The sequence below is a fragment of the Aquarana catesbeiana genome, linkage group LG08, assembly GCF_042186555.1.
Source record: "Aquarana catesbeiana isolate 2022-GZ linkage group LG08, ASM4218655v1, whole genome shotgun sequence".
NCBI lineage: Eukaryota > Metazoa > Chordata > Amphibia > Anura > Ranidae > Aquarana > Aquarana catesbeiana.
In genome coordinates this window covers 34,209,799-34,236,468 of record NC_133331.1, presented here as the reverse complement: position 1 = coordinate 34,236,468, position 26,670 = coordinate 34,209,799, and the positions used below count along the sequence as shown (strand labels likewise).

The window sequence follows — 26,670 nt, the reverse complement described above, 5'->3', positions numbered from 1 at the left end:
TTATGGCTTCCTTTCAATGATGTCTTTCTTCTTGCCACTCTTCCATAAAGGCCAGATTTGTGGAGAGCACGACTAATAGTTGTCCTGTGGACGGATTCTCCCACCTGAGCTGTGGATCTCTCCAGAGTTGCCATGGACCTCTTGGCTGCTTCTCTGTTTAATGCTCTCCTTGCCCGGCCTGTCAATTTAGGTGGACGGCCATGTCTTGGTAGGTTTGCAGTTGTGTCATACTCTTTTCATTTTTGGATGATGAATTAAACAGAGCTCCCTGAGATGCTCAAAGCTTGAGATATTTTTTTTATAACCTAACCCTGCTTTAAACTTCTCCACATCTTTATCCTTGACTTGTCTGGTGTGTTCATTTGTGACGTCACCTGCGTCCCACAACGCTGATCCTCGCGGATATACTTCATTATCTAATGCCATTCATCCTAGCACTGGGGTACAGTGCGAGATTTGTGAGTGTTATTCATCTTTTTAAATAAACAATATTTTGATTAAATCAGAGAGCATTAGATATTGTTGCTTCTATTCCATGAACCGATCTCGGAGTTGATGAGAAATCCATGTCTAGTTACCTACACCGACACTGCACTTTTCATGCGGAGAGAGAGCTTGCTGACCTAATTACCCATAAGGGAATTGCTGTTTTGACCTAAGTGATTTACTCCACCCCATGAGGTGAGGGGCCATTTCGCTTGTTGGTGGAGGGTGTCACAGAAGTCACCGTACATGTTTTACTCATCAGTCATCTCACTGGATATCTATTAGTGCTCTTGCAATCAACTTGCTTTATGAAGAACCTTTAAGGACTGTTTTTACTTGCATTTTTATTCATTTTTGGTGCTAATTTTAATAGCTTTTTGTTCGTTTTGTATAATCAGTTAGCACTGTACTGCCTTTCTCTATTGTCTATTTTGGGATTTGATATTTTGACCCTCAGTATCTCAGCTGCTATCATTAGATATTTTTGTTGCGCTGGTTGATTCTTTTTTATGGTGTGTTCATTGGCCTTCATGATGCTGTTTTTTAACTAAGGTTCTCTAACAAATCTATGAGGGCTTCACAGAACAGCTGTATTTATACTGAGATTAAATTACACACAGGTGGACTCTATTTACTAATTAGGTGATTTATGAAGGGAATTGGTTCCACTAGATTTTAGTTAGGTGTATCAGAGTAAAAGGGGTTGAATACAAAATGCACGCCACACTTTTCAGATATTTATTTGTAAAATATTTTGAAAACCATTTATCATTTTCCTTCCACTTCACAATTATGTGCCACTTTGTGTTGGTCTATCACAAAAAAAATACAATTCAATACATTTACGTATTTGATTGTAACATGACAAAATGTGGAAAATGTCAAGGGGTATGAATACTTTTTTAAGGCACAGTATATTTTTTTACATATTTGTTTCACAGCTTGTCATTGAAATTCCCACCCTTAATATATACCATTACATTTTCTCCTTTGTTATTCTTGAAGCTGAATAACCTGTGGATTCTAGATGGCTTTGTTAGGGGGGATTTACAACTATCTTAGCACTTCACATTTCGTGGGTCCCAAATGGCCCATTTATTTAGGTTCTGTGAAACTTTATTGTATTGACTAACTGCTAAAATCAGGAATCTGGGGACCACCAACCACACAAAGCCTCCCCCACACTAAGGGCCTACAGTAAGTGGTATCCCCTTTGGATGGGAGATGGAGATGTTTTGGCACTCTACTCTATTGGCTCACAGTAAACCATATGTATTTCCTATATAGGAGGAACCTCTAAAACTGGACACAACCACTTGTAACTATATAGCAGAGGAGTGCTGACCGTGTGTCTCTACAGGTAATATTGACAAGTGGTTGTATCCTGTTTTAGAGGTTCCTCCCCCCTTTTTTTTGAAAAAGTGAAATAACAACAAAGTAAACACAAAAAGGAAAAAACACATCAAAAGTAAAGCCCATGGACCCCTTAAAGGATGTCTAAATCCACAACTATACATTTTGTATAATGCAAAGTCCTTAGGTGTAGTGGCTATGCTACTTTTTAAGTATAAAAATACCTGTTGATCTTGCCAGAAACTACTAATCCCACCTACCCTCCATGTAATAGAGATGAAGACAGAGTAAAGTTGGGAATACATGTATCAAATCTTGGCCAGCTAAGCAGGAACCGGGTGAATTTCGGTACGTGTATAGCCCTGTTTGTTTAACAGAAGCCAGTGTAAAGTCTGGCTTCTGTCCAAGGGCCCTGCTGGAAAACCAGCATTCGATCAGTGCATGCAGCCAATAGGTGCAGCACTAATCTGTGTATTTTGGGAGGTGTTTGCGGGGGGGTTAGTCCTCTCTGTCAGGTTGTGAGGTTGTCTCACACATTTGGAGACAGCTACAATCCTTTGGACAGCACAAGGCAACTCTCTGAGGCATACAGAACCCACACTGAAGCAACTGCCTCCTGTTCTTGAATTGATGCATGCAGGCTGCAACATCTTTACACACTCGGATGCAGTCGACAGACATATATGGAATCCCTCTATATGTATATATATATATATATATATATATATATATATATATATATACACAAACCACATTTCTCCACTATACATAGAGTGCTGGGATGTGGACAGCTTTAACCGCATGCCGCCCGCCAGCTGTCATATGATGGCCAGGCGGCACGGCTCTCGTTCTGGGAGGGTGTCATATGATGCCCTCGCCTTCCCGGCCCACCAGGGGGCACGCGCCGCCGGCAGCAATTGCACGTGCCCGCCGTGTCACTGGGCACCCGATGCGCGTACCCGGCTGCCGCGATGTCCGCCGGGCACCTGCGATTGCCTGGTAACACAGCAGGATCGTGGATCTGTGTACGTTGTTTTCTCAGTATAGAGCAACACCGATCGGTCTCCTCCCCTTGTGAGTCCCCTCCCCCTTCAGTTAGAAACACTCTCTAGGAACATAATTAACCCCTCAATCACCCCCTAGTGTTAACCCCTTCCCTGCCAGTGACATTTATACAGTAATCAGTGCATATTTATAGCGTGGATCGCTGTATAAATGTGAATGGTCCCAAAAATGTGTCAAAAGTGTCCGATATGTCCGCCAAAATATCCCAGTCACGATAAAAATCGCAGATCGCCGCCATTACTAGTAAAAAAAAAAAAAAATAATAAAAATGCTACAAATCTATCCCCTATTTTGTAGACGCTAGAACTTTTATGCAAACCAATCAATATACGCTTATTGCGATTTTTTTTACCATAAATATGTAGAAGAATACATATCGGCCTAAACTGAGGAAAAATTTGTTTAAAAAAAAAAAAAAAATGATATTTATTATAGCAATAAGTAAAAAATATTGTGTTTTTTTCAAACTTGTGACTCTTCTTTTGTTTATAGCGCAAAAAATAAAAACCGCAGAGGTGATCAAATACGTCTAAAAGAAAGCCCTATTTGTAGGGAAAAAATAACAAAAATTTAATTTGGGTACAGTGTTGCATGACCGTGCAATTGTCATTCAAAGTGTGACAGCGCTGAAAGCTGAAAAATGGCTTGGGCAGGAAGGGGGTGAAAGTACCCTGTATTGAGATGGTTAAAGCTGAGGAGAATCCATCACTTACCATGTGATATACCTCCCAACTAGCCACTCTCTTTTATGTTGGTCCGCCATATTGTACAGACCTCTCCTGTTGTTCTTCAAGGTTCTGATGAAGAGGGAACCCCTCGAAACGCGTCAGCCACATTTTAGCACTTGCCCTTGCATGTGCGTGTCCAATTTCTGAAATTTTAATGTGTATTTTTTGTAACCCTGTTTTTTGAATGCGTAGCTACTTTTTATTCTTTTTATGCATTTATTTGTTTCTGTATATAAATAAACTATATCAATTTGATCAAAGCGTTAGATCACGCGCCTTCCACCTCTTTCCTTCACCTGGCTCCCTTCGGACCACCCCTGGTCAGCTTAGGCAGCGGGACACGCATGATCATCATTTAATTCCCTCCCTTTGAAAGTACTACCACTCTATACTAGCAACCCCTTCACAAGCGCAGGAGAAATTATTTCTTTGTTTATATTTAATAGAGTGAGAGATCCCTGAGACAATATGCTGCTACTATTCCTCGTAGTGCTAGAGTCAGCGTTGCTCAGAAAGGGGACATTGTGCCTGGTGTCTTGGTATAGCTCAGTCCACTAACTGTATGTGCAAGGACTCTGCTGATAATAATAAGAAGATTAGTGTCCTCAAACTATTACTAGTGTTATTAGAGTATGCTACAGTTACCCTACTCCTAACCAAGTTTAAGTTCTGCAATAAAGTATCAGAAAAGCATACCCCTGGGCTGTTCATTGAGCCAAAGGAGTGACTGTGACTGTGTGCCTGGCTGCGTGTGAAAGTATCGGAAAAGACCCTATTGACCTTAAACTGCAGGCTCCCGTTATGTATAAGTTTCTCTCAACAAATGCTCAGTTTGAACTGCCCAGGTCTGTCAAATGCTTACTTTCAACAGAAGCGCATTACACTTGGATTTTCTGCATTTTCCAAAGAAAATAATGAATGCTTCTTACAGAGTTAAAATAACTCCCCATTACTATTGGACTGCCAATTTTAGCCTTCAGGAATTCGCATTCATTGAATTTAAAGGCTAGTATCGTTTTCAGCTGCAAGAGTAAGCTTTCTTTTTTTTTAGAAAAGTGTACATTTATATATTATTTACCTGTACAATTAGTCATGACTCAATAGCTTGGTCATGAATTCAGATTAACTAGATGGAAAATTAAGTAGACTTATGCTGCTCATGAAATAAATGGTGACTCTGGGCTAGGATATTTAGTACAAAGAGCTTTTTCTTTACAATATAGTGGACCTTGCCTCTAAAGTTCAAACCTTGCATGAATCAAGGGGGCATATACATTAATATTATTTTTATTCGGAGAAAAAAAAGTAACTCTTTTGCAATGAATCTTCTCTACAGTGCATCCATAGCTTGCTCATCCAAAACCATTCTTCTTCCTGTAGCCTCCATGACGGTTTTCCCGAGTGTGGCTCGGGGTTACATTTCAGCACCATTAGCGGTAACCCCGAGCCACACTCGGGATTACATCTCAGGATCCTGGTGCGGTATACTAACCTTGTCCCCAGGATCCTGCGATGTCCCCCCGCGCTGTCTGCGGGCTCCGTCCTTTGCCCGAAGCCTCTCTGTGCCAGGCTCCGTTCCCTGTGAGCGTCGCGCCGCACGGGGGTGGAGCCTGGCGGCAAATTCAAAAAAATGTCAAAATCATAACACATACAGTACTGTAATCTTACAGATTATAGTACTGTATGAAATTATTTCACCTCCCTTTTGTCCCCAGTGCTTTGGCCCATGCCCTGCATGCAGTTGTATATTATATATACTGTTCTTTCTGCCTGGAAACTTGAGATTGTCCATAGCAACCAAAAAGTGTCCCTTTACGTCAAAAGTGGCTTTAGACCAGCTAGAAAACAGCGATAATAAATTAGAACACTTGCAGAATTGAGCGATAGTGAATCGTGGGGAAATGTATTTTATTATTATTATATATTTTTTTTTTAATTATTTATATTTATTTATTATATTACAATTTATGATTTTGTGTTTCAAACTTCATCATACCCGGGATATCTACTAGACTCTTGGTGGACAGATCTAAGCGTGTTATTGCTAAGAATTACAGACCTACAATATAAAACGCCAAATTTCTATGCAAAATAATTGTACCGCTTTGAGACGCAAAAATCTGAAATAATCATACCGCCAGGGAGGTTAAGAGTGCTGCATGTCTTATCATGACAACAAATAACTTACTGTAATATAACTTTGAATCAGTTAGCATTCACTTGATCCATCAGTGACCTCCTAAGTCCTACAATTTAAATAAATAAAAGTGTATATATAGCTCAAGCTTTTTGTTTGGTCTTTTATATAGTGAAGGTAAGGGTCAAACCCCATATCAGTATCATTTTTGCTATCCCTGTCCCACTGAGGAGATTTACTTTCACTTTCTGTCCTAGAAGCACAACAGAAACTGAGGAAATCTCCCCAAAGTGAAGGGAATTCCCATCCTAGACAGTTGCACTAGAACATTTGTCCCGGTGTCTTGTTGAATACTGTCCCCCATCGGATAGTGTCCGCCCTGTACTGCGCAGGCGCAGTACGGAGGACAAACAAGATGCCGAAAGTCTCTGAAGTTAGACAGCTGATCATCAGCTGTACACGGCGCCTGCGCATTTATTCTGCCCTGTGTCCAGGTTCATTCCCCACTATCCAAGTGGACATAGAGTTAGAATAAATAGATGCCGAGCGCAGCGAGGCCGTGCCCGAAGCGTGGTGAGCGAAGCGAGCCCGCGAGGGGCCCTCTTACAAAGCCTTCACTATTAAGTGCCCAAGTGCCGTGTACAGCTGATGGTCAGCTGATCAACTTCGGACACTTTCGGCATCTCTTTCTCCTCCGTACTGAGCAAGCTGTGCGCCTGCGCAGTACGGGGCGGACACTATCCGATACGAGGACACTTCTCGTCAGAACACAGGCTAGATGGTTTACTGTCACTTCTTGCTCTTGTGATAACTCTAAAAATGTTTCAAATGGGGTTCAGTGTAGGAAAATGTGAGGTAATACACTTGGGGGCTAAAAATACAAATGCAAGTTACACGTTCGAGGGAGAAACTCTGGGGAAATTGAGGATAGAAAGGGATCTGGGGTCCTAGTAGATGCACAACTACTACTACTACTCGATAAATGGCCTCTTTAAAAGTGTCAGCTCAATATTCAAAGTGCAATAGTGTTCAAATAACTAGATGAATAGATAAATACATTAAAAAAACTCAAAATGATATCAAATAGATATCAATAACATTATCAAATAATGTCTAAAAAGTGCTTATGTGCCAATACATATAGAAATTGTGTGCAAACCAATTCATATGGAAAATTCAGTGTACAGCAATTCATATAAAAATTAATTAAAAATCCCAAAAATCCAGATGCCAAAACAGTGCTTGTGAAATCTTTTACTTTAAAGCATATCACCACCACCACACAGTGTGCTACTATACACCTCCACATGTGTTTCCACCGCCACCTGCGCTCACTCCTTACCAAAGGTTGTTAACCTTCAGACTATAAGAGGTTAAAAACAGCATGAGAAGAAAACTCTCTTGTCACAAAAATGGAAACCCAGCTCCTCAGCAGAAGCAGTCTGGTTCCTCACTAAGTGGCTTTCGCAAGGGCTCCACAATACACCGCTAGCTTGGGATACATGTATCACTCAAAAGAATAATAAACTCACTCCATGGCCCAGTATCATCCACAATTCAGGATTTGTTCTAAAGTAAATTATTCACAAAAGTCACAGTACTTCGGACATTCACAGACAGCGCCGTCTAGCAATCAGTGGCATGTTTGTTGAAGTTACGGATAGGCTTCACCTTACGTGTTTTGTGGTAAACCACCTCTTCAGGGGACAGGTCCTAGTAGATGACTCAGAAATATCATGCAATATCATGCTACAGTGAGCAAGGCCAGCAGTCTATTAGCATGTATTGAAAATGGTCTTTACTCAAGAGATACAACTATAATTCTATCGCTTTGCAAAACTCTGGTTCAGCCGCATCTTGAGTATACCATCCAGTTCTGGTTACCAGTCCTCAGGAAGGATGTGCTGGAACTGGAGAGAGTCCAGAGAAGGGTAACAAAGCTAACATGGTTGCTGGAGGATCTCCGTTATAAAGAATGACTACACACAATAAACTTATTTTCCCTGGAGAAGAGATATTTGAGAGGAGACATGATCGCAATATACAAATTCTAGCATAGGGGAAAAACTACTCAGTCTGATGATACTTAAGAAGACACATGGCCACTCAATGTAGTTGGATGAGAATTTGTTTAACCTTAAACTAGTAGGGGGTTATTTATTGTTAGAGCAATAAGGATGTGGAACTCCCTTCCAAAAATGGTAGTGTCAGTGGGAAATATCTTAGCGAACACTTAGCGAACACAACGTACAGGGATATGGGAAGTGGCAGAGACATAAATACATTCACAAACCCATACCCACACTGGTTGAACTGGATGGACTGGTGTCTATATTCAACCTAACCAACTATGTAAAAATATAAAATATAAATGGAGAGATTTTTGATCCAGGGAGCATCTGATTCTGATGTTGATGTCTTAGGACAGGGGTGTCAAACTCAATTTCATCATGGGTGGGCCGCATTATCATTTCCCTAAAGGGGCCGCTTGTATCTGTAAGGCTAGATGTCCAGAACGCCCCCCTTACATCAGATGTCAAGAGCCCCCCCCTTTACCATTAGCAGTCAAGAGTCCTCCATCCTCCCTTCCAAAACAGTGCCCCCCTTAACTTGTGCTGCTGCCGGAAGAAGCTAGGGGTGTTACTGGGAAGCAGAAGGTGCAGGGTCTGGAGGAGGACCGGGGGGGGGGGTTGGAGCTCTCCTGCAGCTACAGGAGAGGTGCGAGGGCCACATGAGATGGCCTGGCTGCCTTGTGTTTGACGGTGCGTGGCCTGATGCATGAATCGCGATAAAAAAGTTTATTCTAAACAAATTACTATATACAAAGAAAAATACTACGTATTCATGAATAAATAAACAACAGTATTCTCATTTGATAAAATTGTAGAAATTGATAATTGATGCCCATACAAGGGATATTTATTCATTTTATCCCTTGTATGGGTATCAATTTCTACTATTTTATCAAATGAGAAACTTATTTATTTATTCATGAATACGTAGTATTTTTCTTTGTATCTACTAATTAATAATTAATAATAAATAATAGAGAATTTTTTCTCTCGATTTATGCTTTAGGCCACGCACCTTCCTTCTTTTTTCGTACATAGCTTCTTGGACTTCCCCTAGTCAGCGGGCATTCGTGATCACTCTATATTTATATCATCAGGAAATACTACCACCTTTTACTAAGGCCCTCCGCACTAGCGCACGACAATATCTTTTCCGTTTAAACCTTAGGGGATCATGAAGGAATTTCATTTTTTTCCATATTAGACAATGCTTTATAAATATATTTCTGCCTTCCTTTGGAACAGCTATGGCTTTTAATGTATTTATGTTTACCATTGGATGAACTTTCAAAAGTCAAGAAACAGACCCTTGTTGGAAACGTGTTCTTTTTTAACCTAACTATTGTAAAGGAAATTTGTAAGTTCTGTATATAATCGTATTCTATTTTGTATGTATTGCACACTGCACTCATTGTGCACACGGCACTAATAATGTTTTCATTACATGTTTCCATTTTTTCGAGTCCTTATTAGAATTAGCTTGCCTATGTTACGCCCCTTGTTACAATAAAAGTACAATTGTGATATTAATGTGATACCTACGTAATCATGCGTAAAAACCTTCAATTGCGTCATAATAAAACAGAACAGTTATTTTGGAAACATACGGAGTGTATCTTTTTGTGTCTGTTCCCTACTGCAGTAGTTATTAATAATTTGGAACCACTAATCAATATGAGGATAGGAGTTGCCCATCTATAAAATATCCAGAACACTATGTAATAATGTATGGTAGGCTCAAGACCACTGCAGTAGTGGCCGGGTTTTTGTCTCTAAAGAGTGGTTTTATACAGCTGGAAAATCTATGCAAGTGGTGCAGCACACCAAAGAGCTCATTATTCCTTCTCTGCTAAACCCTGCAATACCCAATTAGCCAAAAAATAGATAGTATATGGATAGCATTACTGAAAAACCCTATCCTTTGTAAATATTATAGCCAAATGTAAAAAGATATTAGGGCTACTTGATATATATTCTGCCAAGTTAATTTCCTTAAAAACACAAATTCATTTTGTCGTTCTAATTTTCTATTTAGAGAAGAAATAGGTGAGGTCGATGCTAAGCTGCCATAAAATGAGATTACCTAGTGATGCCGCAAATAATCAATATATGCTAGAAACAATGCTCTACTCAATGAATCTCTTTACTATTCCAAAACAGGAACTGTCCAAATCTTTGGAAACATATTTAGAGGAAATAACCTATCTTTGCTGTTTAAGAATTGTTTAGAATAGAATAAAAAGTCTTTAAAAATAGCTTTTTGGATCCTCGTACTCTTCATGATACGCTGCAGCCCCGTAATGTGGGTGGGTGCACGATGGTCTCACATACAATGCAGGACATCTGTCAAGTATTCCCCTGCTTTACATCCCCACAGCAAACTAGCATAAGCCTCTTACTACCCCTATTTTTAATGGCTCAATGGAGTTCAGCTTCAACTAAATCAAAAGCAAGTGAGGGAAATTAATTCTGAATAACTGCTATTTCAAACCGTTCTACCTTTTTTTTTTTTTTCCAAAAACCAACCGACTTTCTAGGCAGACTTTCTATACTTTGCTCTTTGACTTTCTTCAGTTGTACTTAGTCCCTTCTTCTTATGCCGCGTACACACGGGCGGACTTTCCGACGGACTTTTGACGGACTTCTGATGGACTTTTGAACAAACGGACTTGCCTACACACAATCACACCAAAGTCCGACGGATCCGTACGTGATGACGTACACCGGACTAAAATAAGGAAGTTGATAGCTGGTAGCCAATAGCTGCCCTAACGTGGGTTTTCGTCCGTCAGACTAGCATACAGACGAGCAGAGTTTTCGACCGGACTCGAGTCCGTCAGACAAATTTGAAACATGTTCCAAATCTAAAGTCCATCAGATTTTTGACCGAAAATGTCCGCTGCAGGTCCGATGCAGGTCCGATGGAGCCCACACACAGTCGGATTGTCCGCCGGATTCGGTCCGTCGGACCAGTCTGGTCGAAAAGTCCACCCGTGTGTACAGGGCATAAGAGTGTGTCAATAAACATCAGTGTCATTGCTGCATCCCCATCCTCTTTGTGTCTGTTGGTTGAAGTCATAATGTAAAAAAGGAAGGCTAATTAGGGGCTGTTTTTGGCATGACAACAGATTTAGGGTAGTTTAGGAACTACGGTCATTTATACAAACATTTAAAATCGTTAAAAACTTTTAAGAAACATTAATTTACCAGTTGAAAGGGCCAGTGCTATCACCACCTGGGCCAGTTCTTTGCTGGTCTTTAGGTCCCCAGTGCCACCATCTTGCTTGTGAGAAGTCGGCTGTGACTTTCTGCTGTTTCACAGCCAGTTACCCACTGCAGATGCGTGAGAGGCATCATGCAAGCCCACCCCTTTCTTTTCGCAGATTTAGGGATGGAGACATGTGACCCATATGTCTCATTTACCAATTGCCTACCGGCTCACGCCGATATACATCGGCAAAGTGGCAAGGGTGCGCAAAACAACGTACCCGTACCCAGCTGCATCATCGGCGGCTAGCGGGCGTCTGCGCGCTGCCGCCCACGCGCCTGCCACAGGAGCGAGCCTGTGGGTCCCACGGACTCGATGTCTGCCGGTGGCCCAGGACTGTGACACGGAGAGGCAGAACGGGGAGATGCCTACATAAACAAGGCATTTCCCTGTTCTGCCTAGCAACATGACAGGGATCTACTGCTCCCAGTGATTGGGAGCAGTGATCTCTGTCATGTTCTAGTGAGCCCATCCCCCCTCTAGTTAGAACACACCCAGGGAACACACTTAACTCCTTGATCACCCCCTAGTGTTTAACCCCTTCCTTGCCAGTGACATTTACACAGTAATCAGTGCATTTTTATATCACTGATCGCTGTATAGATGCCAATGGTCCCAAAATAGTGTCAAAAGTGTCTGATATGTCCGCCGCAATGTTGCAGTCACAATAAAAATCGCAGATTGCCGCCATTACTAATAAAAAAAAAATAATAATAAAAATGCCATAAATCTATCCATTATTTTGTAGACACAATAACTTTTGCGCAAACCAATCAATTTACGCTTATTGCGCTTTTTTTTTTTACCAAAAATAGGTAGAAAAATACATATCGGCCTAAACTGAGGAAGAAATTAGTTTTTATATATTGTTTGGGGATAATTATTATAGCAAAAAGTAAAAAATATTGTTTTTTTTTCAAAATATTCGCTCTTTTTTTGTTTATAGAGCAAAAAATAAAAACCGCAGAGATGATCAAATTCCACTAAAAGAAAGCTCTTTTTGTGGGAAAAAAGGACGTCAATTTTGTTAGGGTACAACGTTGCACAACCGTGCAATTGTCAGTTAAAGCGACGCAGTGCCGAATCGCAAAAAAGGGCTTGGTCAGGAAGGGGTAAAAATCCTTCCGGGGCTGAAGTAGTGAAAGTCCCAAACTCCCCCTTTTTAGTTCATATCAATGTAGGGATGAAGGTGTGTAACTGACTATTAGGGAGCCCGTGATCTAGGGCAACTTTGATTTTTTGTTTTTTAATTGCTGGACCTATCAGACTTATCTAATTATCCAGTTTACATTCATTTAGCACCAGCATTTCCATATGTGTGTAGGTATGGTTAAATATGGGACCGGGATTTGATGTGGTGTTCCTTCATTTGTCTTATGTGCTGGAGCTGCGATTTGGGGTGAGAGCGCCTTCCCTCTCCCCCCATTTTTGCATCGGTTATACGGGAGGATGAGGTGGGTTTGCCTCTACCGCAAATCGGCGTCACACTTCCACGCTATGCGGGTGATGTCCCCACGGGGCTTCCTGGCACTGGCGTGTTTGAATTTTTCGATCTGGTGTCACCATATGGAGGAGGGCGTCTCCAGCTTTCATGGGCAGCGGCTGCTGCTCGGGCGTGGACATCTCTTATCCTCTCTTGATGAACCTGTGTGACGTTGGGAGGAGCCCGTGGGGTGTGCCGAGTGTATTTAACATCCTCACTTTTGTGCTAACCAGTCCTCATGGCAGCACCTTTTTGTGCACACCGAACACTACTTGGAATCCACTTTTCTACATCAGTAACAGGTAATTACAGGGTCATTCTTTTCCTGTTCATAATTATTTATTATCATTTATTATAGTAGGGAGGACACTAGAGTTAAGGTAAATCTAAGCTTTTATTTGATGTAATGGGATAATAAACTTAATGAATTTTCATTTTTAGATTGATTATATTTAGTAACATGAGAGAACAACCCAAGGGTACGTTTTGCAATCATAAAAGGATATAATAATGTACAGATACTTTCCTGCTCTGTAGTTTCCCTCCTGTGGTTTACAGCTCAGCATTTGAATGATCCGCATTTCATTAGGAGAAAACTATAATAGTTTCATACCATATTGGGCTTAAAGTGCATATATATCCACAATGTTTTTTTTTTTTAGTTTTGGATAGAGCATAGAAGGATTAATACCAATACCTGTTTTTTTGCTGTCTGCATAGGCATGTGCAGGGTGTGGGCCGGATGTGCCTGGGCACACCCTAATCACCCCATGTGGTGCAGTTTCCCCCTGCTATTTCACCAAAGCCCCCCAATGGGGCTCCTAAAAAATTTTTAAAATTATTAATAAAATTAAATTGTAAAAAATAATAAAAAAATTAAAAAAAATACTGACACCTTCCATGTTTTAACACAGAACATGGAAATGCAATTATTTTAGTAAATATAATATGCTAAGTAGTTTTTCTCATCAGCAGTATATAGCAGTCGTGTGACTTCTATCAGTGTCTGGCCGAGCACTGGCTTAAGCTTGTTGGGGGAGTATTCATTCTCCTCTGACTGTCCTATGAGGCTGCACGACCCCTCTGTCTGGAGGGTGCTGAGTGGTCCTGTGCCAATCACATGCACTCCCCCCCCCCAAAAAAAAAAAAAAAACTCTCGAGCAATACACACCAAACTGAGCATGTGCAGAGTGCCCCCAAGACTCTGTACTATCACCAGATGGATTGGGAACTGTGGAAGAAGGGGGGGGGGGGATCAGAGAAGACAGGATCAAACAGCCTTTTTACACAATGCAGAGCATTTACTCCTCAGGTTCCACAATGAGTATAACAAGTATGCTTTCCTGCTTACGCAGACTGCTTTTACTCTTGTGGGTTTAGTAATACTTTTAAAAAAGTCATGTTTTTTCAAGCAAAATTTGAATTTATTCTGGCCAGTGAAATGAAAATACGCTCAATCGCTAAGTGTGCCTAGTGCTTATATGCATTTAGACACGTTTAGCGGCATTTTGCTTTTTGTATCCATAAAAGCTCCTCTCCTGAAAGCGATTCTTCAGGGGAAGTTCAGGATAGGAGCTTTGACTGCCTCTAAACGCTGCTGTTCCTAAACTCCTCTAAAAGCCTACGCGTGCATGGACACATAGGCTTTTATTGAGGTGTTTTCAAGGGCTTAACCAAAAAAAAAGCCAAAAGCCCCAAAAATAACAGTTTTGGAGCAGCAGTATGCATGAAGCCTTAAAGTGATATTAAAGTCTATTTTTGTTTAAAGTTAAAAATAACAAACATGTTATACCTTCCTGTGTAGTGGATTTGCACAGAACAGCCCCAATCCTCCCCTGATGGGTTTTACTTCCTCTTTTGTTCCCTGCGAAGTAAAAGCATAATAGGCTAGTATAATAATAGCCTAGTATGCATCGCATACTAGCCCATTATGTGCCACTTACCTGCAAACGAAGCTTGCGATGTCCACAATGTCCCCGCTGGTGGCCACATCCATCTTCACCCCTCTTCCTTCCGGGGCCGTGGACTCCGCCTCCGTGACTGGCCGGAGTCACGTGTCGTCACTCCTGCGCAAGTCACGGCACGGGCCCTACAGAAACGGCAAGATCGTGCCCTTTCTTAAGCGCACATGCACCGATGACGTCGGCCCAAGCGTATATTGGTAAATATCTCCCAAACCAGGGGTAGACAACCTCTGCACTCCAGCTGTGGTGAAGCTACAAGTCCCACCATGCTTCTGCCTCTAGGAGTCATGCCTGTGATTGTCAGGGTCTTTCAATGTCTCATGGGACTTGTAGTTTCAAAACAGCTGGAGGGCCGAGGTTGCCTACCCCTGTCCTAAACCGTGCAGGTTTAGGAGATATTTCCAGTATCTACAGGTAAGCCTTATTATAGGCTTACCTGCAGATAAAAGTGGTGTAACTAGGTTTACAACCACTTTTTGTAAACCCTTACAACACACTTTTTGCTACAGGTAAGCCTATAATAAGGCTTACCTGTAGCTACCCTGGATATCTCCTAAACCTGAACGGTTTAGGGGAGAATTCCCTGTATTTGCATGTGCCGACGTCATTGGCACATGCGCACTGAAGCAATGGCATGTACGTGCTGTTGCTTTAGTGAGTGTGCTGTTACCGTTGGCTCCTGCACGCATGCGCGGGAGTGACATCATCGCAGCTCCAGCCAATCACAGCGTCGGAGCCGCTGGGAGCGATGTCGCCAGCCGGAGCGGTGAATGAGGACTGCTGCGGGGGCTTCGATCTAAGGTAAGTAATACATAATGAGCTAGTATGCTATGCATACTAGCTCATTATGCCTTTGTCTTGCGGGGTTTTTTTTTGTTTGTTTTGTTTGTGGGTTTAAAACCACTTTAAGGTATCCTGTAAACTGTCCCCTGTTTTGTGTATGTTCAGCGTGTATAACTTACTTTATTCTGGTCCTGTATAGCGCGGCCATCTGCAGTGTAGGCATCTGAAGCCACAGTGTCCCTTTTCCAGGATTCTGTGCATGCTAACTACCCAGCATGCATCTCACGACCTCACGCATGTGCAGTGTGTTGCAAAAATGCCAATTCGTTTTTAGCATGCACACAAGTGCTGCATGGTGGCAAGTCCACTTGAAGGAGTGTGCTTGATTGCCACTGAGGAGTATCTTTTCAAATGAATCTTTAAACTATAACAGATTTATTCATGATTGTGACTAAGTAGGGATATTTTATGTTGCATCTCTGCTACCACTGGACTATGATTTGAGTTATTTATACTCAAGGGTAGCACTGACTGATTCATTGTTATTGTTTTTTATACCAGATTATGTATGGATTGGTTCAGTTCAGTTAAACTGCTGCCAGATAGATTATTTTTATCTCCTACAGTGCTCTGAACCAACCGGTTTGTCTATTTCTTGACCCTCTCACAATGTTTCATTTATTATATAGTGTTCCTGTCATTTCATTCTACGTTGTCTGCCAAGTACCAATATATAACACTAACAAGCGTAAACTGTGGTACATGTAGTATGAATAAATGGCAGAAGAAAGCCAACACTCAGCTATATATAAGATTTTTAACTGCATAGAAGCGGCAGCTTAACCTGTTCCTGGCAACCAACTAATTCATAAACACTGAAACCAATGGGATTTATTTACTAAAGGAGGTCTGTTCTTTTAGGAAGCAAATGTTCACTGAGATTAATAAAAAGGTAAATCTGTGTTACTCAACCAGTCATGGGGTAGCCATAATCCTGTTCCCTAGCACATGATTGAGTATTTAAAGTGAACAAAGACTCACCTTATTTGCTGAACATTCACTTTTCTAAGTGAACAGCCTCAGATCTAATAATCAGTCAATAGGAGCCTCTGAAGTGGTTTAAAATATATGTTCAAAGGCAGTAGAGGGTGCACGGTGATCACCACCCTTTGATGAAGTCATGCGTTCAGTAACGCAACGCGTCAGGAAGGAGCCAGGTGTCGTCACGTCCGGTCGCGGCCGAGACCGGAAGTGTCTTACATAGCTGTACCTACAATTCTCAATGGTAAGTTATTACTTTTTTTATAATAAATCGGATTGAGTTACTACACTATGGAGCCCCCCTTCTTTATTACATGACTATACTGCATCTGATGAGCCTGAAATTCACCTTGATATCGGCATTGTTGTGGATATTGGTGGGAGTCAATTGATTGCTGAGGATCTAGTGTATATCCATACCAAGGCTTGATTTGACCTGTAAGAGTCTTTCTATGAGGTCGAGAGGCTGGGGCAAATGAGTGGCGCACTACGAATGGTGATACTAATTGGATGAAGTGGATTTTGTTCGGCTGCTTTTGCACATGCACTTTCTCCTTATGAACTGGCATTTTGGAGTTTTTTCTTCCTCTTGTATTGGACTGTATTGCACTATCAGCACTTTGAGAATTTTTTGCACTTTATTTTTATGTCTGCACCTTATTCGTTTTTTTCTGCAATATGAATGATTATTGCCATTTATTATGTTGACAATTGTTTGAACTTGATTATCCAGCACACAGCTTTAGCACGGTCTTGGAAGTGCTATCCATTTAGTGTGTTTACTCTACACATTAATTATCTGTATTTTTATTTATGTGAGTCAGCGCCACATATATTTTTATACAAATGTGGCGGGGTGTTTTTTTGAAGCACCTGATTAGAGACAGAGGCTCTAATAGGCTTCAAGAGTGGCCTCGGAGCACAGAGCATTGTGCTCCGAGGCCACCCAGTTGTGTGACAATAGCGAATTAATTTTCGCTATTTTTCACATTAAAGTTCCTACCTGCTGATCAAGGGGCAGGTCTGTGAGAGCTGTTTTCCAATTTGGTCAAAGCGTCAGGCGATCCTTTTGGATGCCCAGCGCTTTGGCGAAAGAGGAGACACACCCCTGCCCGCACTCCAGGAGAGGAGGAAAGGACACCACAGACCCGCGGGTAAGTGCCGGCCCGCTGGGGGGGGTTTCTTTGTTTGTCGCCCCCCCCAAAAAAAGTGCCACCAGCCACCCGTTCAAAGGGACTTTCCACCTTTGCTAAGGAATACCTGATGTAGACTGCTCTAGTTATCAGTCTGTCAGTCAGTTCCTCTTAACAACTGATGTAACCCACAGGTCACTGTAACTTCCAGAAGATGTAGGGACTTTAAAAACAGCTGTAAAATCCTGGGCTGGAGTCACAAGTTTACTATGACCTCGTTTTCACATTGCGTCCATGACGCCATAGCTTTTAGTGACAAGACTTTGCGAAAAGGATTCTGATTGTCTCACCTTGTGGGGACAGGACCATGGCAGGATCCTCAAGCTAATCAAAAATGCAAATCGTTTATAATTTATATGGGTCTAATTAGAATAAAGGAAACCAACTCAGTCTGGAAATCAGCAGTGGACGCTCTAATAACAGTACTACTCCCCAGCAAACTTCCAAATAATACAGTTAAAAAAAACTACCAAAATCCACCCCTACACACAAAGCTAATTTAAAGCCTAAGTGCTGCCAAAATGAAAAATAAATATCAGCACAAGGGACATAACTTACAGTCAGTAGAATGTCTCTTGTGCTGATTCTTCTTCTTTCAGTTAGTTTTAGTTTAAATACTCCTCCATCCATGCCCACCCAACACCCCCCCCACACACACACACACACCTACAGCTGTAATCTTCTGGTGGGACGGGGATTAATACAACTAAATGGCTGTCACAGGCTCTCACCCAAAGATCCCTACTATATCTGTCCTTTCTGACCAGCTCCACAAGTCATAGAAGCCGTACTACATTTTCTATGACTGAAACCGGATCTATAAACGGAGGGGGCTGTAGTATGGATTCTATGAATGGAGAAGCTGGGGCCAGTCTGAGCTTTGTTGTACAGCAAATTCCAAAAGGTTGATACCAATTTAAATTCAGGTTCTTACTTAAAGGGTAAGTTCACCTTTGTACACTTTTTGTTTTTTTTAATAAATTCCAGCTCCCCTATGCACCAATATGGCATTCATGTACTTTTTTTTTAAAAATATCAAAGCTTTCCATTAAATCTACAGTCACTCACTTTTCTTGTCCTAATCCACGTTTCCAGACGTTTCCATTTGTAATGTCTTTCTTCCTTACAGACTGCAGGTCATCATGACACAGGAAGGAGTTGTCCAGCTGACCCCATTAGCACACACCCTGAATCATTCACCCTCCCATTCCCAGGTGCACATTTTTTAAATGAAATGCAATCAATCAGTGATCACCCTTCCCTTTTGAGATGGGAATGAGTATGCAGGTATAGGACAAGCCCCTTGTCACGCCCCCTTAAAGGAGAATTGTACAAAAAAAAAACAAGATTGGTTGAACCCACAAGTGCTTTTTTACCACTAGGTAAGGTTTGGAGCGCAGGCCGGGTGAAAACGAGGCTTGCACCGCAGGCCAGCATAGGAACTATACGACGCCATCTTTACACCGTTTACAAACCGCTGGAACAGCTTGGTGTCGCCTTACGAGCACCACAAAATGTGAGTGTACAGTTTTTTTAACTTAACTTTATATTAAACGGCTATTACATATTGCGCAATGATCGCTGTCTATTTTTTATGAGGTTTGACATGGTTCACGTATAGCACATTGGGGTCAGCAAGGAATACGTTATAAGTGGAGTGGTTACCCCTTCTAAATGAACCAAAGGCGCATTTATACTGGCATCTGGTGAGTGGCTAATCCATGTGGTGATGGTGGTATTGTCACTAAAGTGGTGGAAGTGTCACAAAGAATCACAGGTGATCTACGTCATATATATAAAAAATAAAGGACAGTTTTAAAAGAGACCTCTGCATCGATTGCACATTGCACATTGCACAAGAATTTGGATATTATAGTTTTGACATTTTGGATGTAAATGTTTAATTTCATATGGATTTCATGTTGAAATATACTTAGTTAGTCGTTTAAAAAAAATTGTGTACCATTGCATGAGACATAAGGTTTAAGTATATTTTTATTTTTTTTAAATGTTTTTTGCACAGGTATGATTCTCAAGAAAGTGGTGTAGTATAATTAGAGTAGCGCAGTCAACACAAATTTAATATTCCTATATATTGGCTTTTGGGATTTACAAATGCAACAAATGAGGAGGAAAGAGGGACAGAGGGACATTGCTCCAAATCAGGGACAGTCCCTCAAAATCAGGGACAGTTGGGAGCTATGCAGTCTCTAGCAAAGATTGAGAGCTGGTGGGACCAGTTCCCAAACAGGGCGGCCTCTGTGATGGACAATCACAGTGGTCACATGATCAGGCAGTCCTTCCTGCCCCCCTGGGATGGTAAAGACCCTAAAGGGATGCAAAGGCTGGGCTGCACTGAATTGGTGTTTGGCCTTAAAGTAATTGTAAGCAATCACCTTGTAAAACAACCCATTCAGTTAAAAATAAAAATTAAATGCGAAACATTTTTGTATAGATAGAAAAAAAAGGTATTTATATATTTTTTTATATTATTTATAAGTGATCACATTCCCTCTGTTCTCAGCTGCTTAGGAGCTGGGGGAAGAGAAGCAACAGCATACTGAGCTTCCTGGTGAATGGCTGTGCAGGGGGAGTGTCAGGACAAATCTGATCATTGGAGGAGAGCAGGCTGAGTTCACAGCACAGCTAGAGAACTAACCACTGTGTGCTCTCCTGCTTAGTGTGGTCAGTTTTTAATAGGTAAGCCAGGGATTTCACATAATAGAAGCGATACAAAGAGAACAGGAGGCTTTCTCATACAAGTACATGATACAGCAGGCACACATCAGGAATATAAAGTGTTGGGGTAACAAACGCTTTAATTAATCTTTTTTTAGCTGCTCCAGATCTGAGGAATGTGTTGGCTGCAGGCCCCATATACTTCAGTCTGTTGTTGCCATTGCATTAAAGTAAGGTATTTTTAAGTAGGGAACTTTTTTTTTCGGTATGTGTGCGCTGTCAAGGTGATTGTACGGTAATACGTTTCATAACTAATCTAAACCCAACTTTCAGTCTCTGCGGCTTGAAACGGCAAACATTAAAAATAGTACAAATTCTGATCATTTTTGGTCAGACCTTTGTAGAAATGTTTTAAAAATGAAGAACGTGTAAGCCATACAAAGCATGTATATGGAAATTACATAAAGCTTTTCCATAGAGAATGAAAAAATGAAGAACATGTAAGCCATACAAAGCATGTTTATGGAAATTACATAAAGCTTTTCCACAGAGATTTCCAAAGATTAAATGCAGCTTTAAACATGAGGCTGTTAAAATGTAAATTTCACTATTTTCTAAAATTTGAGCAGAAAATAGTTCAGCTACAATGGTCCACACACATATGATCTGTGGTGAGAACTTTACCATGAACCATTGAAAGCCATTAAATGTAGTCCTTCCCCTAGACAAATGCCAAATGCAAGAGGTTAGCAAGAGGTTAGCTGATGACAATGATGATACCAGGGGCGTAACTACCACCATAGCGACCCATGCGGGCGATATGGGGCCCGCAGCCGAGTGGGGCCCAGTGAGGATAAGAGTACCGCCGGCACAGTCTCCCAGCCAGGGGAAGAGAGAGGAAAGGAAGAGGCAAGCTGTCCGTATCAGCAGAGAGCTGAATTGCCCGATGTAAGAGCTTTCATTAGAACTTCCAGTGTTCCTGGGGCTCACGTCACATAGCTCCATCATTTGGCCCAGTGCCTTTGATAGACAGAACGCTGATCCAATGCGGGACATGTGACGTCATCAAAGGCGTCGGGCCAAGAGGTGGGGCTATGTGACGATGAGCCCCGGGAAGACAGGAAATTCAAATGAAAGCTATTACAGCGGGCAATCCCGCTCTCTGCTGATCCGGGTGGCTTGCCTCTTCCTCTGCATAGGTGGGGCTGTATGGGGCACAGGCAGACCAGGCTGTATTGGGCACAGATCACGCTTTATGGGGCACAGGTCACGCTGTATGTGGCACAGGTCACGCTGTATGTGGCACAGGTCACGCTGTATGTGGCACAGGTCACGCTGTATTGGGCACAGGTCACGCTGTATGTGGCACAGGTCACGCTGCATTGACACTAGGGCAGCTGTGGGGGGGCTGTTTGCAGGGGGGCCCCATACAACATTTTGCTATGGGGCCCTGCTATTTCTAGTTACGCCCCTGGATGATACAGTTCTTTATAAAAGTATCAGATTATTCTGTTGTTCCATTACTGTAGTTGACTAAAGAGAAGCCCGTAGCAAAAGACGCAGGAATAGGCGCAGGGCTGGCATGACAGGGTAGCAGGGCCAGCTAGCCAATTAAGGGTTGACTGGGTGTTTTGAGTTGGTCAGAGTTGAGGGGGTGGCCAGAATAGTATTCGGCATAGTTACGGATGGGGCCAGTGTCCAGTGGTCAGTTGGAGGTCACTGGACGAAGAAACAGTTCCCACCCTCCCGCCCTGTTGTCTGTATTATATCTGGAATGTTTGGCATTTATTGTTGTAAGTTATAGTGGTTGAGATCTTTGGAGGCCTTCTAAATTAAGACCAGTATGGCATCTTGCTACGGGATCCTCGGGAAGATGCCAGTTAACCGAGGTTTAACTGTCATTTTGAAATGGGTATCAGCATTGGAAGTTGAAGAGTTGATATTGTCCCCGAGTAGGCGTGCTAAGACTGGGGACCTGGTGTGTCACGCTGATACGATAAAAATTTGGGGTCTTTTCGGTGCCTTCAAAGATCTACAACATTGTTACGATTGATTTGAAAAGTACTGTTTGTAAATAATATGTTTATGGTTTATTGTTAATAAAATGGCCAGCACGGCCAAGTTTACTCCAAAAGGGTGTCGTCTGGTTATTTAAGATGGTAAACATAATAGTAGGGTATGTGCAAAGGTATCAGGCCAGCTTGCATCTGTCTTACCATAGTCATGTGAGGAGATTAGCAGATCTCAATCCATACAGTAGACAGCCTAAAAGTACCTATATACAACACATAGGGGTCGATTTACTAAAGGCAAGCAGACTGACCAGGATGGATTTACTTTGTTGGTCGCCAGTGCCTGGGCCATACATAGCCATCTCCTGCAGCACTGCAAGCACTTTTTCATTGGCAGGTTCTCCCAATACAATTACTGAATGTATGACCGTTCAAAAAAAAAATATTGCTTGGCAATGTAAAGTCAACAGGAACCTTTAGTAATGATCCTGTACTCAAAATGTATGGTTTTAAAGAGTTTACATGTAGTTTAATGCCGATTACACATTGTTTGTGAAGTTCTATATTTTAGATTTTTATTGAATAATATATGTTTATCTTGGAACACTGTGGATTCTTCCTATAAGTATTTCTTTCAATTTAGTCATTTATTCCATTGTGGGTACTTCTAGTAGCATCTCCATGCTAAGGCATTCTGTTAGTGCTTTGTGGCTTCCCCTAGTGTTTCCAATCTAAAGCTCTACTCCAAAGCCGCGTACACACGATTGGATTTTCTGACAGGAAATGTGTGATGTCAGGCTGTTGGCAGAAATTCCGACCGTGTGTATGCTCCATCGGACAAATGTTGGCTAGCAGGTTTTAAAATTTTCTGCGGTAAGTCCGTGGGACGGTGCGGTATGGTGCGGTAAGTCCGTCGGACAAAAGTCCAAACACGCTTGCTCGGAAGCAAGGACGAGCCAGAAGCGGTCGGTCTTGTAAACTAGCATTCGTAATGGAGAATTAACATTCGTGACGCGGCAAATTATGAAATCTCCAAATGCAGCGCACAATTCTCTTCTTCTTTAATGGGATAATAATGAAGCTGCTTTGCTGGTGATACTGATGGAGTTATTGCAAACAAATTTTCAAAGGCTTTTTTTTTCCTAGTGATATCAAGAATAATATTATTATGCTTTTTTTTTTTTTATTTGGGCAAGTTACCACAACACCATTATCCTGTAGTTTTTAAGATCAAAGATACAACTATGTTGGTGTCCCTTGTCAATTTTACATTGAATTTTTTTAAATGTAACTGCCTACTCCCAAACTGTCATTTGAAGTAAAACACATAGCCAAGTATTATTCTCCACAATTGTGTATTAAAAAAGGAAAATAAATAAAATTAGACATGCTATCTGCCAATAGAACCAAACCAAAAAATGCATTCTATGCATCCAAACACATAGAAAATATACTAAATTAAATCATTATTCAACCAAAAAAATAATGTCAAAGCAATAACATCAATAAATCCCGGGTGCATCTGGCTGCTAGGCTGTGTGAGGGCCTATCCAGAAGCAAGAGAGCAGCGCAGGGTTGGGATTGCGGGTTGCAGTCCAACCAGAAGTGACGGTTCTGCCGGCTGGAGAACCTGTTAGTGGTCCGAGGTAGAAGGGAAGCTGTTGCCACTAAGGGACCAATCATCTTATTACCAGGGACCACAGCGAGTAACTGAAGCAAGTACCGGAGCAGTATTCTCACTGAACGGGCACAGTGGAGAATCAGGAAACTTCAGGCGGTGATCAAGTCGGGGACCCAGCCAGCGGAGGTGACGCTTGCAGAGCAGCCTTGTGAGTCAAGTCAGGGACCGAGCGGGTCAGCAGGGGTGAAGCTTGAGAAGTATCTGGAGTGCCAATCTAGGGACCCAGCAGGGGAGCGTGGGTGACGCTTGAGGGAGATACCTTCGCAAAGATTGGAGGAGCTCAAGGGATTCAGAGTTAGTGAATCAGTGGGTCTAGTGAGAGACCGGGAGCTCAGTGTTGAAAACCTACAACAGGCAGTTGTAGTGAAGCTGAAGGAACTGTTAGGTTTGAGTTATGCCGCGTACACACGCCCAGACTTTCCGGCAGAAAAGGTCCGACAAAATCATTCCATCGGACATTCTGATCATGCGTGGGCTTCATCTGACTTTTTCTTTCGAATATTCTGACAGACCTAGAAATAGAACATGTTTTAAATCTTTCCGACGGAATCAGTTCCTATTGGGAAAACCGCTCGTCTGTATGCAATTCCGACGGACCAAAAACGACGCAAGGGCAGATATTGGCTATTGGCTATTGAACTTCCTTTTTCTAGTCTCGTTGTACGTCATCGCGTTCTAAACGATCGGACTTTGGTGAGATCGTGTGTAGGCAAGTCTGTTTCAGCGGAACTCTGTCGGAACTCTGTCAAAAAAACTGTCAGTTCATTCCGACGGAAAAAACGGTGTACGCGGCATTAGGAACTGTTAAAGACTGTTGCCATAGACAGCATTCCAGCAAGTGCAGATGTAGCGCCTTGCTGGGGCCTTTCCCTGAACGGCTGTCCAACTATTGAAGTTTTGGTGTCTGCCATTTGATTCTACAACTATCTAAGAGTGTCCTGGCCCTAACGCTCTTTCCCCAAAAAATATTTAAAAAAATGACTGTTAAGAGAAAAAAAAAACTCTTTTACATCCAAGAAGTGTCTGGTGCCCAATAACTGTGTCCACCTTGCACCCACTATGACTCACAACCCACCATATACAGGAGGATGTCAGCTATCTTTGGCCAGGAAAATTGTCATTAGATACCTTGCTAAATAATAATAAAAAGTAATTTTTTACATTCCATTTGTTTAGATACGGCATTCATTATTTCGGGTAATTTGTAACTTCGGATAAATTTGTATTTGTTACGTTCACTAACAGCCAAATTTGAAAGGATTTTCGTTCTTATTTTCCGGTTTACGTTCTTTTGAATTTTCGGATTTTCATTCTTATTTCAAAATTTTCAAATTTCCGAATTTCCGAATTTTTATTTTCCGAATTTCCAAATCTTAGAATTTCCGAATATTCTGAAAAATTTGTTAAACGGGATTTTGTTAATTTGCATATTTCCAATTTAACGAATTTGTCGAAATTCTGTAAAAAACAAATTTGGAATGAAACTAATTGCACATGTCTAACTGACACCATCCACTGCTCTACTGACACCGATCTCTGCCCTTATGACACTATCCACCGCTCTATTGACACTGTTCACTGCTTTACTGACACCATCAGTATATGGACACACACGCATATATGTTTGAGCTTTGGGGTGCACACCCTAATGCAATAGGCTGTGCAAACCTATGTATATATATTTTTGATACACTCATCACAAGTACAGTTCATATCTCAGTAATACTTACTTTGCAGTTTGGTATTTTCTTTTCTAGCCAACATTTTCTTGCATGTGGAGGAATGGTGGAGGTGTAAACATGTGGAAACAGAGGGATGATTTCCAAACTGGAAGATGGAGAAAATCCAAATGCAGAAGGATGACCGCCAACCCACTGTAAAAGAAAAGAAACACTATAATAAACATGCATACAGTAAATGCATAAAATAACACATTACAGGTCAGTTCTTGTGATTGGGCTTAGATGGCCTCCTCGAGGTAGTACAAGATGTTCCCTGTCCTGAGATTCTTCCAGCTATAATGGAGACTTGAGACAGGCCTTGAGACAGGCCTGTGCCTTGCTGCCCTTGGCATATATGTATAATAATGTCCCTTTATGCAGGCTCTAAGCTTCTTATCACAAACCAGTGAATATTATTGTAGAGGGTTTGTGGGAAGAGTACTGTCCCAGAAGAGCTCCCATTGGACTGTAACTCAATCTCAGTAAACTGAAGCTTATGAGATTCTTGTGACTACCCCTTTTGCTGAATATGCAAATGGAAAGCGGTAACTATTATAGTAAACTAAAGCGTTATCTCAAATTATAAATGGTATATTTCTGTGTTTCCTCACTTAACCTGCGACTGCAGGCATTGGCCCTCAAGTACATTACATAACACAAGGGGCCAGAAATTTGAGGTGGTACCTAACATAGTGTTACCAAGAGTGGTGAATAATTAGAATAGATCATTTAAGTATTTATGGTTAGAAAATGCCAACTAGTTTACAGGTTTCAAAATGACAGTATCATTTACATCTGAGACACAGAAACATTCAAATGTTTAATGTACATTCTAAAATTGCAATGTTTTTAGGAGATGTAAAATTGATCTAGCCCTACCTACACAACATTTAGTTTGCTTACCCACTAAATATTAGAAATATTGATGAGCAAACCAGAGAACGTTTTTTTTTCCCTGGAGGGTTGGCAGTCCACAGCAGTCCACAAAACCCTCAACATATTTC

The 26,670-nt window shown here is 41.6% G+C and overlaps 1 protein-coding gene across 2 annotated transcripts in view; it reads right to left on the bottom strand.

The window, feature by feature from the left end:
- Positions 1–26,670, bottom strand: part of TCERG1L (transcription elongation regulator 1 like) — a 325,277-nt gene that overhangs the window by 272,863 nt on the left and 25,744 nt on the right. For both annotated transcript variants that reach the window (XM_073595691.1, XM_073595690.1), the window contains exon 2: positions 25,676–25,819. In XM_073595691.1, the coding sequence (XP_073451792.1) occupies positions 25,676–25,819 (144 nt within the window). The remainder of the gene's footprint in view (positions 1–25,675; positions 25,820–26,670) is intronic.